Source organism: Diplotaxodon limnothrissa, linkage group LG13 (assembly GCF_057381915.1).
Source record: "Diplotaxodon limnothrissa isolate DT_005_m linkage group LG13, D_limnothrissa_male_GT1.1, whole genome shotgun sequence".
In the NCBI taxonomy this organism is placed as follows: domain Eukaryota; kingdom Metazoa; phylum Chordata; class Actinopteri; order Cichliformes; family Cichlidae; genus Diplotaxodon; species Diplotaxodon limnothrissa.
This window is the reverse complement of record NC_140608.1, coordinates 6,738,638-6,749,455: the sequence shown is the minus strand read 5'-3', so window position 1 is coordinate 6,749,455 and position 10,818 is coordinate 6,738,638. Positions and strand designations below refer to the sequence as shown.

The window sequence follows — 10,818 nt, the reverse complement described above, 5'->3', positions numbered from 1 at the left end:
GGAAGCGTGAGCGCAGCAAATGTCATGTTATCTCAGAGAACTTTGATCAAAGGTTGTATAATGAAGACAAAAAGCACACATGCTAAGTCAGTTCACAGCCCTTCAGTGTGGACTCAGTCCTCGTATTGTCGGCTGCTTCCCAAAAAAGCTGTGACTGACAGGATAAAGCAGAGGGCGAACTGACATGACATGAACTCGGATGCTTCAAGAAGAAAGAATTGTGAACTAGAAGGGAGAAGATCTTCAGGAGGACGTGAACAACTGGAGACACAAAGCAGCAGACAGAGAGGAAAATAAAGACCCTAACAGAAGAGGAAAAGAGGAGTATTGACCTCTCTAACCTGCAAATTTTAACCATGGACAATGGCAGTGACCTTATACACACAAACGACTACTCACAGGTTTGTCAGGTCAAAATATGCAAATCTTAGCTCTCCTAAAGAAAATGACCAATCCAGGTCTTAACTTTGTGCTGTTTTACTTTATTTATAGCCCTACCAGCCATTAAACTCCTCTCTTTGACTGAGTATAACATGGGATTTTATTAACTAATCTGAAGTAACCTAAATCAATTTATGATCACTAGTGTGCTCAACCAGTACTAGAAACTTTACTTTACGTGGGTTTTTTGTTTTTTCTTAAAAAAAACAAACTTATTTATCTATAGAAAAGAATTTGATTGATTTCCTAATATATCATTTTAACATTTTGCTGAAAAACTGGAATTTTTCCCTGAATGCACTTAAGTGCAAATTAATTTAGAAAAAAACTGTAATTTCAAATAGGAAATGTTGAATTGGATAATTGGTTGGAAAAACACATGGATGGATAGATGGTTTAGCAAGCTCTGTTTTTCTCCTATGTCAGTTTCTGCATCGGGCATGTTCTGGTTGCAACGGCGGGATCAGCAGTGACAACATTTCCAAACTCTATGATGCATTTTGTCGAGATAAATATCCTTAAAAATGCGACCAGAATGCTCTGAAATCTGGATGTTTATGCAATGAGAACCCAAATGAACCATTTAACGTTATTTGTAAAATTATTTAACTCATTAAGTCCAGAGTAGACTGCTTCAGTACATGAAGTCTGGTAGGCACTAAGGTCACGATCACACCTGGTACCTTTTGCCTTTCCTGGTGTCATTACACTGGCTTCCTGTTCAGTTATTATTGCTTAGCTATAACATGTCCACTGCTGGGTTTCGTTTACTCAAGCATAAAAAAATGTTTTCTATCAAATGGCCAGAAATGCATAAACTTCTGTTAAGAAGGCAACGCAGACTCACTGCTTAAATATGCTAACCCCAGCAAACCCAAGTTGTTTGCTTGCCAGCAGCTTTTACCAGTTTCAGACCAAGCTTTCCCAGTTACAGCACTGAAATCCAGGTCCTTTTTCCTTCCAGTGTTCAAATCAGGATTTGTAACATATTTTTGATCGTGCCCAGTTAAGTGTCTCATTAATTTATACATTCAGTAAAATATCAAATTATTTTTCACTCATTTGTTTAATGGCTTAATTTGGTTGTAAATGTATTAATTGCGTTCTTTGTTTTATTACATTCACGACTCACATTTTCACATCTATCTGATGTCCGACCTCGTTTTGCTATACAATGAAAAAAAATCAGTAAAAAAAACCAAATATGTATTTGTTTTTTTCAGCCAGTACATTATTATTTTATAGAAGCTTCCATGAGTGATAAATGATCAAATTTGATGTGTGGCTAAAAAAGTCGTTAATTTTAAAACAGAACTGTATGTTATAATCTACACCATGTAAACTAGATTAAGTGGCAGGATGCTGTTAATCTCAATTTGAACATTTGTATTTTTTTTCTTCTGCAACTGAACTATTGGGTTTATTTGAAATTGGACTCTGGTCACACAGGCAGATATTTGCACATACAGTACAAACAGACACACGCAGGTAGACAATCAAACACACAAGTTAATGCGTGTAACAATTTTTTTCCATAAAAGACTAAATGACAAAAGACAAAATCACATTTTCTAATCACATCCAACTAATGTGTGGCCACAGGTTTATTATCTACTGTACTGTTTGTTGTTACTAACTAAACCCAATTTTGTGGTGTAAAATCAGCATATCTGTAATTCTGATTTGAAACTTTGAAATAAGAACATCTTGTTTCTCATAGTTTATAAGGTATATATAGGTCTATATATATAAAAACATTTAGTACATGTATCCTGGTCTGTATGAAACTTATTGACTTGCTTGCTTCGCATTAACAGCATCAAGACAGAGAGTTATTCTCATCTGAGGAGGACAGCAGTCTCTACTTCACCTACAGCGGAGGCTGCAATGTGCTGGAGGTCAAAAACCTTTGCTATGAGGTAACTATAGGTCACCTGCTCTTATCTTACATGAGTTTTCTCAAGCTCCTGACTGGTTCATGTGTATACATGCTGCAGGTGTTCATCGTGTACATGTGTTTATGTTCACAGGTGGATACAGCAGCTCAGATCCCGTGGTACGAGAGGCTGTCAGAGTTCAAAATGCCGTGGGAAATTAAAGGAAATAAGCAGACAGCCATCAACAAGCTGAGCCTCACTGTCCACAGCGGACAGATGCTGGCCCTTATTGGCAGCTCAGGTGATGCACAAAGGTTTGAAGTATTGCTTTATTAAATAAAGTAATAGATATGCTTTGTTCCACCAGAACAGTAAAGAAAAAACTGCATTTTCTTGAAGAATAAATGTGTGTTAAGTAAAAATAAGTAGAAAATCTGCTAATTTGGAAGACTCATAGATGCATTTCTCCGGTTCTATATTGCTTATGGTTTGTTTTTTTGAACATAAGCAAAGATGAGAATGTCTTGAATTCAATATGTTTTCAGGTTGTGGTAAAACGTCTCTGCTGGACATAATAACTTGTCGGGATGAAGGAGGCATCATGAAGTCCGGTGAGATTCTAATTAATGGGAAGCACAACACGCCCCAGCTCGTCAAGAAAAGCATCGCTCACGTCCGCCAAGACGATCGGCTTCTTCCTCACCTCACCGTCCGAGAGACTCTCTCCTTTGTTGCCAAACTGAGGTTGCCCACTCACTTCACACAGGCTCAAAGGGACCAGAGGGTAAGATTAAGACTGGTCAATAAATGGGACTCAAACTATTTCCATAACAGTATTTGCATGATTGTTTGGACTGGCAGGTTCTTGTTTATCCATTTTATAATAGAGCCGTTGTCAGCATGTTTATCACATTCTCGTTAAGGCATGCCCTTTTAAACTCTTCAGAGTTTTTGTTGAACAAACACGTGTTAAATGATAAGAATGCTTGTATGTGTCCAGATAACAATGACTAACAGTGTCTCTGGTTGCTGTCTGTCACAGGTGGATGATGTTATCGCAGAGCTGCGGTTGCGGCAGTGTGCACACACCAGGGTGGGAAACAACTACATCAGGGGGGTTTCTGGTGGAGAGAGGAGGAGAGTCAGCATAGCTGTCCAGCTTCTCTGGAACCCCGGTGAGAGATATTAACAAAGAGATTAATTAATGTGGTCCCCTGAACTGTCATTTATGTTGTTAAGACAGGGCAATGACTCAAACTGAAGTCCCAATCCAAGCAGCAGCTTTTATATATGGCACACTATTTTAATTGTGTCCTCTATACGCCACTTTGCAACCCACCTCCAGTGCCTCCTTTCCATTTAGCATCTGAGTGTAATCAGTGTCATATATGTTGTTTTTATTGCAACTTCTAAAGTTACTATAGATATAACATTTTTAACCTTTGTGTTTATGCGAGTTTTAAATGTTTCAGCTCTAAACAGGGTATTTCATACCGTTTCTGAACATCTATAAACTACTGGGAAGTGACACGAGTGTAACACTTCTTCCTGTGAATAACAAACACATTTGACTAATTACTGACTTTAACAATCATGATTCCTCTATTATTTTCGAGCTCATACTGTTAAGATCTGTTATATAAAGAACAGGGTTTAACAGAGGTGATAGATTGGTCTATTTCCCCTCTCAGGTATTTTGATCCTGGATGAACCCACATCAGGTTTAGACAGCTTTACCGCTCATAACTTGGTGATCACACTGTCCCGTCTGGCTCGGGGAAATCGTCTGGTCCTGCTTTCAGTCCACCAGCCTCGATCAGATATCTTTCAGCTCTTCGACCTCGTCGTCCTGATGTCTTCAGGTTCAGCTGTTTACTGCGGTGCAGCTCGTGAGATGGTGCCTTACTTCACTGCTCTGGGACACCCCTGCCCACGATACTGCAACCCCTCTGACTACTATGGTTAGTAAGTGTGTCAAAAGAGAATTAAGTGCTTCTTCCCAGCATGCAATAACATATTCTTACCAACCCCATGCTCACTGGTAACTTAAGGAAAGCTGGGACCCAACAATTTACCACTAATTTTGCAAAAGAAGCATTTGTTTTCATCTTAATGATAAATACTACATCTCTTTGTGTTTTTCATTCTTTTAAACCTATTTAAGCCTCATGTTGTTGGTGTCCTGTGTCTTTTATGTGTGTGTGTGTGTGTGTGTATCCAGTTGATCTGATCAGTATAGACCGGCGCAGTCCAGAGCGAGAAGCCGAGTGTTTGGAGAGGGCCAGAGTTCTGGCTGAGCAGTTCATGGAAAAGGTTCGTGATACTGACGACCACATGTGGAAAGCCGCTGGGACTGATGTAGCGCAAACCGACAGGTGATCATGTTTTTGTGTGAAAGTTTGGCTTTTTTAAAATTTTATTTAAACAGTAAGTAGTGATAATGAACCAGCATTTTTCTAATAAAGCATAAGATTTTCTGTATTTTTTGTAAGAAATAACACCACAATATCTCTGCTTACAGCTTTCCATATATAGGGATTTACTGTTTTTTGTGATTACCTGTTGTAGATGCTTAAAACTCCTTTATGGTCATGCTTAAGCTGTGGACCAAACCTTTAAAACCCAGACTAACCCATCCATTACTCTTTTTTCCCACACACAGCAGCCCTCAGCAGCCAAGCAAGAGAAAAGAAGATGAAGTAATAACTATTTCCAGGCATGAAAACAGACTGCCAGGCAAACTACACCAGTTTAACACCCTCATCAAGTACGAGCATGAATGTTTTGGAGCACTCAAATCTATGTGACTGAATATGAACACTGACCTCTCTCCTCTTGTTCATCAGGCGTCACATGTATAATGACTTCAGAGACCTGGTCACCCTATTAGTTCACGGCTTCGAGGCCCTCCTCATGTCGCTGCTGGTCGGCTCTCTCTACTACGGGGCAGGAGAAACCCGCCTGTCCATTCAGGACACCGTGTCTCTTCTCTACATGATCGGAGCTCTCACCCCATTTGCTGTGGTGCTGGACGTCATAGCTAAATGTGAGTAATAAAGCAGTTTGAAAGGATAAAGCCAGTAATAAGTCTCACTGAGGTTGTGTTTTGATTTCTCTATGCATTTACTTTAAATTATTTAAGTGTTTTATGTTATAAATGTTCACATGTAATAAGTATCATAAAAAAATTATCTGTTTAAAATAAAGCAAAAATCACTGAAGGCATTTCAAGTTGTGACCTCTGCATTTGCAGTCATTTGCAGATGTCCACAATTTCATTGTACATGCGCAATGACGAAAGGGCTATTCTATTCTATTCTATTCTATTCTATTCTATTCTATTCTTTGAATTAATGATGAACACTTTAACAGAGCAGGTAAAGGTAGGATGGTTCAGAATGGAAAGATTATCAGAGTTATCAGACAGATTTGTGTTCTTTAACCCTGAACTTTATGACATCCAGCCACATGTACAGTGTAGAGGTGTCTAGCCATAACCATAAAAAGTCAAGTTTAATTCAGGTCAAGGTCAGAAGACACCAAAAGATAGAAAAATGATGCCAGGCTCACTTAGAATTAAATACTGTGACTCTAACTGCAGAGAGAAAATTAAAACAAAATCTCTGAAACTGCATTTTATCCAGTATCATAACATTTATGTAGAGAGACATTGTGCTATATATTCATGCCCTAACCTAATACAACTCTTTGACATCTTAGTTTTTAAGAAAAAAACAAACTGCCTGGCTGAGGCTAAATACAGCTCATGAAGCTGATCCTACTGCATGTATTGTGAACTGAGTGTCGTTAGACTGAATGCTCTCTGCAGGTCACACAGAGAGAGCCATGCTTTACCACGAGCTGCAGGACGGCATGTACTCTGTGACCTCTTACTTCTTTGCCAAGGTAAAGTCCAGTGATAAAACTGAATCTCCAGCAGGGGCCAGTCTTGTTCCATGCTGGAGTCACTGTATGCTGAATAGTACTACAAGTATGTTTTATGCATTCTTGACTGTCGTGTATTTTTGAATATATGCTTTTTCTCCATTTTCAGGTTTTGGGGGAGTTACCAGAACACTGTGTGTTCACATTAGTCTATGGTCTGCCCATCTATTGGCTGGCAGGACTTAACAAGGCGCCAGACCGTTTCCTTCTGAACTTCTTGTTAGTGTGGCTGATGGTTTACTGCAGCCGGGCCATGGCTCTGTTTGTAGCTGCTTTGCTTCCCACCCTGCAGACTTCTGCCTTCATGGGCAATTCTTTGTTCACCGTCTTCTACTTGACTGCAGGCTATGTTATCAACCTGGAGAATTTGTGGCTTGGTGAGGAATTATTTGCGTTATAAACCGTAAACAGCAGGCGACAGCTTCGGAAAGAAAAATGAGCTGGTCAGCATTTAATGTTTGTTCATGTTTTTTGTCTCCACAGTGGCATCATGGCTCTCTTATGCCTCATTCATGCGCTGGGGTTTTGAGGGCATGCTGCAGGTGCAGTTCAGAGGCAACGATTATTCCGTCACCATTGCAAACATGTCTATCAATGTTGATGGCATACACGTGAGTTAAACACTATCATTTCAACTCAAGTTATGATTTGTTTACACATTACTGTTAGGTTTGCTATTATCTGTACAGATATTAAATCTTTAAGATTTATAGGACTAAACAAATCAGACCATAAGAGAGTTATCAGGACTGTTAATGTTTTTAAGGACCTGCTAATTCTTACTTTAATGGACAAATCCATTTGATGAACATTTTTCTCCTCTAATCCTTTCTGTACGTCATTCAGGTGGTGGAGGCCCTGCACATGAACCAGTACCCGCTGTACTCTTGCTACTTGGTCCTACTTGGAGTCTGTCTGGGCTTCATGGTGCTCTATTTCCTGTCCCTAAAATTCATCAAGCAGAAGTCCAGTCAAGACTGGTGAACAAAACTGAGAAAAACCAAACGCCCTCTGACATCATCAGGGTTTTTATTTTGCATAAGTGGAAGGGAGGTTCTAGTTCGGCTGGTTTCGATACCAAACTTTCCATTTTATTCCTCTTTAGACATTTAATTCAAATGCTATAAAAGTAAAATGCATGCATGATTAAAATGTTTAGATTTTTGTAATTTCAGCATCATAAACTTTACCTGTGTAATGGGAAAAATATTCATAAAATACTATATTTACTCATCTGAAATATTTCAAAATGCTTCCATCGTTTACGGTTTTAATCTGCCAACAGAAAAAGATTTACAGAAGAAAAAGTTGAGCGTGGTGATGAAACAGTTTGGAGTCGCAGTGCCGCTGCCTGCTGCTGGATGGCAGCAGAGGACTGTCGTAACATTGATTTGAAAATAATGAACTTTTCTCTCGTTCGCCCTCTTTTTCCCAGGCATGGCAGATGATTAGAGCGCTACTTTAGCAGATATCAATCTGCAGCTTTTGCTTGTTCCATTTTCGATATTCTCAGCGTTATCTTTTTTTTTTGTATATGTGAAGTTATTAAGCATATTATTAAGACAGAATACTGAGCACTGAAGAAAGATGACCAAGAGAAATTTAGTAGGCCAACTCACACTCGGAAAAAACTTCTTGTGTAGACTGAATGCTATGTAAGCTGTGAGTTTTTGCACTGGTGCAAAAGCCTCTTAAATCTTTTTTCTAACGTGGTTTGAGCCCAAATTAGTAAAGTATCGTCTCAAAATGCCTCACTTCTGCGTGTTTATGTTTGGTTTGTGCACTCATCCTCAGCCTTCACATTCACTTACACGATGGAGTTCACTGGAGCTCTGCAGCTGCTTGAAAATTAAACTGGAAGTGTAATTTTTCTTTCTTTTTTTGTGTGTATCATCCTTCGCATCACGGCTATTTTGGCAACACACAATGCTCCTTTATGCAGAAATATTAGGGGGATATTAAGTTTATATATCAGCATAACTTAGAAAACATGCTGGTTTACATCAGAAGTTCCTTCTTCTGTACCTTAATTTGTTTTCCAAATGAGCTCCGCTGACCTTAACAAACCCGCAATCTTCTTGGGGAAAAACCAGTGAGTGTTATCTAAGGCCTGGCTCTGAGAGGGCTGCGGGCATTGCATTACATTAATATCTAGGGAATATCTGAGGCCAGCACAGAGTTCAATGTCGATTAGAGGAGAGCTGCAGAGAGCTGGGGTTAGACAGCATAAGGTCATCTATCAGTCAAGCAAAATGTCTCCCAGATCAGATCAATGGCTACATGTCTTGCATGAAAATGTATCTACACATGCAGCTTTCTGAGCAGACTGTGTAGGATGGCATGTTTGAGCCTATTTTATTGTTTCATGGCTTCAAGACTGTCACAGGTACACTAATTGTGGGGTTGCCAATCACTTGAACAAAAAAAGGGAGGAAAAAAAAAACAGGTCAGGACCCCGGTATGTGCCCTTGACCTTGCACAAGCTGGTTGTTATTGATACCTAAGCTTTCTTCACACATGACAATGAAAGTCAAAATTTTTCTATGCTCACTCAAAATTCAGACTTACAGACCTGGCCCTGCTAGATTTCTCAATTCACAAACATATGGTAGCTAATTATGTGCGATGGGAAAACCTGGAACCTTCAGTGCACGAACACTGAAAATATAGTATGTAAGCCACACCTTAAACTTAAGACCAAAACAAGCATTTCAGTGTTTGAAATATAATTTTAATATTGCAAAAACAGTCAAACATACACTAATATATTTGCGAGCTTCAACACTTCTTTGAAAAGGACCTTTAATAACATAAATTTCCAAATTGTGTTTGTTTCTAGCCTGCCGCTGGAAATGACCTTACATAAAAAAGGAGGAAAAAGCCCAACATTAGATTAATTATGACCTTTGACTCAAAATTAGTCATATATCCATCCATTCATTTCATGTCTTCACATTTCTTCAGCTTCACATTGTTGCTTGGGTACATAGATTATAATGTAGGGTATATGACAAATACAAAACCTATTCACTCATGTGTTTTTACACATGCTTTAAAACAGGTATTACATTTAATTATGTGTTTAACTTGTGCAGAGGCCCTCAAAAAGCTCAAGTCAGAAACTTGAGCGTTGGTGATGTAATGCTCATGCAACACATGGCTCCAGTCGTTTTGGAGATCCACCTGAAACATGTTGAAGAATTTATAAGTTTTGTGGGTATAACTTTATTCTGTAAAGTAAAAGATGCACTACCTTGAAAACGGTTGTTCTTGAGTAAATGCATTTTGTCCCCTGAGCTGCACCCGATTAAGACATAAAACATCACCCAAGGTGGGCTGGGTATTTTGAAAAGAATTTCTTTTTAAATTGCACAAAAACCTCACGCACTCGGTCTGGGTTCCTACCATTGTTTATTAGCATAAATACTTCTGTACATTAGCAACATGTTCAACAGTATTGATACCGCAGTGGACAGAATCTCAGCATCCAAAAGTTACAACACTCAACATTTCAGATTGAACAACTCATATAAAAAAAAAAAAAAAGAAAGAAAGGAAGAAAATTGTGGGATTTGCAATGAGGTATGAGGAGAGGATGATTAATCTTTATTCCTCCGCTGTCGCCTGGGCTTTGGCAGCTCTCAGCTTGTCTGCATAAAACTTAAAGGACTCCTGCAAAGAGAAAGCAAAGGCAGACCATTCAGCAACAAACATCCCAACACCTGCTCACCTGATGCAGCCTTACACCGTAAGGCGTGTTTTGTATCTCGCCTCTTTCTTAAAGTAAGCGGCACTGGAGCCCTCCTGGGTCCGTCTAAATAGTCTCCAGTCTCCAACCAGGTTGTCTCGTTTCATCTTTAAATCCCCATTAATACACAAATAAGGGATTTGTAGCACATTCCCCAAACACGCACTTCCGTTCTTTGCCTCTGTTCCTGGCTAATTAATCAGTGTTTTGATCCAGACAAAGTGTTGTGGTGGGTGTTTTTGGGAGGGGGAGAAGGTGAGAGCTTTTCTGCAGATTACGCCAGCTCCTTACAATGTACGTTTGCTTATTAATGTAGTAATTAATGCCGATAAATCGCCATGCTCACTACAGAGAGGGAGAGGGAGATCCTGGCACGCGTTTCAAACAGTTTCGAGGGGGTCAGAGCACCCTAATTAAAAATATCTTATTTCCTCTAAAGGTTTGTCCACATGTTGGCTTATTTGGCTACATTCTGACGAAGTTCAAAGCATTTAGAAATAAAAAGAAATAAAACTGAAACATTTCTTTTTGGAAACGGGCTGCCGGAAAATGCAAACCTCTATACATTCGGAGAGGATGAAGACCAGCGTCGGGAGCTGCGCTTTTATTTGTAGAAACTTCTCAACTCTGTGACTCTTCACCTTTCCCTCTCCTTGCAACTCTCCTCCCTCTACTCTGTTTATAAAATCCAGCAATGACTTAACTACCCTGGTTTTCAGTAAATAATGTAAGAGCTTCTCTACCTTCATCCCCTCTTTCTCCTTCTATCTTCGTACTGCAGGTGAGTGATGTGAAGGTAAGGCTCCG

General features: G+C 39.4%; 2 protein-coding genes across 4 annotated transcripts in view; one reads left to right on the top strand and one right to left on the bottom strand.

The window, feature by feature from the left end:
• The first annotated feature begins 111 nt into the window (after positions 1-111).
• On the top strand, positions 112-8,008 carry abcg8 (ATP-binding cassette, sub-family G (WHITE), member 8). 3 transcript variants are annotated; one of them, XM_085369076.1, is made up of 13 exons: positions 112-401; positions 2,259-2,360; positions 2,472-2,619; positions 2,864-3,102; positions 3,361-3,493; positions 4,010-4,279; positions 4,540-4,693; positions 4,984-5,085; positions 5,165-5,364; positions 6,148-6,224; positions 6,373-6,640; positions 6,747-6,874; positions 7,110-8,008. In XM_085369076.1, exons 1-13 carry the CDS (start codon positions 357-359, stop codon positions 7,245-7,247), a joined length of 2,004 nt encoding a protein of 667 aa, XP_085225202.1. In that variant the 5' UTR covers positions 112-356; the 3' UTR covers positions 7,248-8,008. The 3 variants fall into 3 exon arrangements, with proteins under 3 accessions (XP_085225202.1, XP_085225201.1, XP_085225203.1); XM_085369075.1 differs by having other exon boundaries at positions 4,981-5,085; XM_085369077.1 differs by lacking the exons at positions 112-401; positions 2,259-2,360 and having other exon boundaries at positions 2,583-2,632; positions 4,981-5,085.
• A 1,826-nt stretch (positions 8,009-9,834) lies between these two features.
• lrpprc (leucine-rich pentatricopeptide repeat containing) overlaps positions 9,835-10,818 on the bottom strand; it is a 58,575-nt gene continuing 57,591 nt past the window's right edge. Inside the window, exon 38 of the mRNA XM_085369706.1 lies at positions 9,835-9,935. Within this exon, the coding sequence (XP_085225832.1) occupies positions 9,870-9,935 (66 nt within the window). The 3' untranslated portion in view covers positions 9,835-9,869. The remainder of the gene's footprint in view (positions 9,936-10,818) is intronic.

What these genes read in the sequence shown, in the direction of transcription:
- abcg8 (XM_085369075.1), top strand. Translation starts at nt 357, where the DNA reads ATGGACAATGGCAGTGACCTTATACACACAAACGACTACTCACAG. An exon ending in ACACAAACGACTACTCACAG is followed by an intron (nt 402 to 2,258) that starts GTTTGTCAGGTC and finishes TCGCATTAACAG; the next exon opens with CATCAAGACAGAGAGTTATT. An exon ending in CCTCTTACTTCTTTGCCAAG is followed by an intron (nt 6,225 to 6,372) that starts GTAAAGTCCAGT and finishes CTCCATTTTCAG; the next exon opens with GTTTTGGGGGAGTTACCAGA.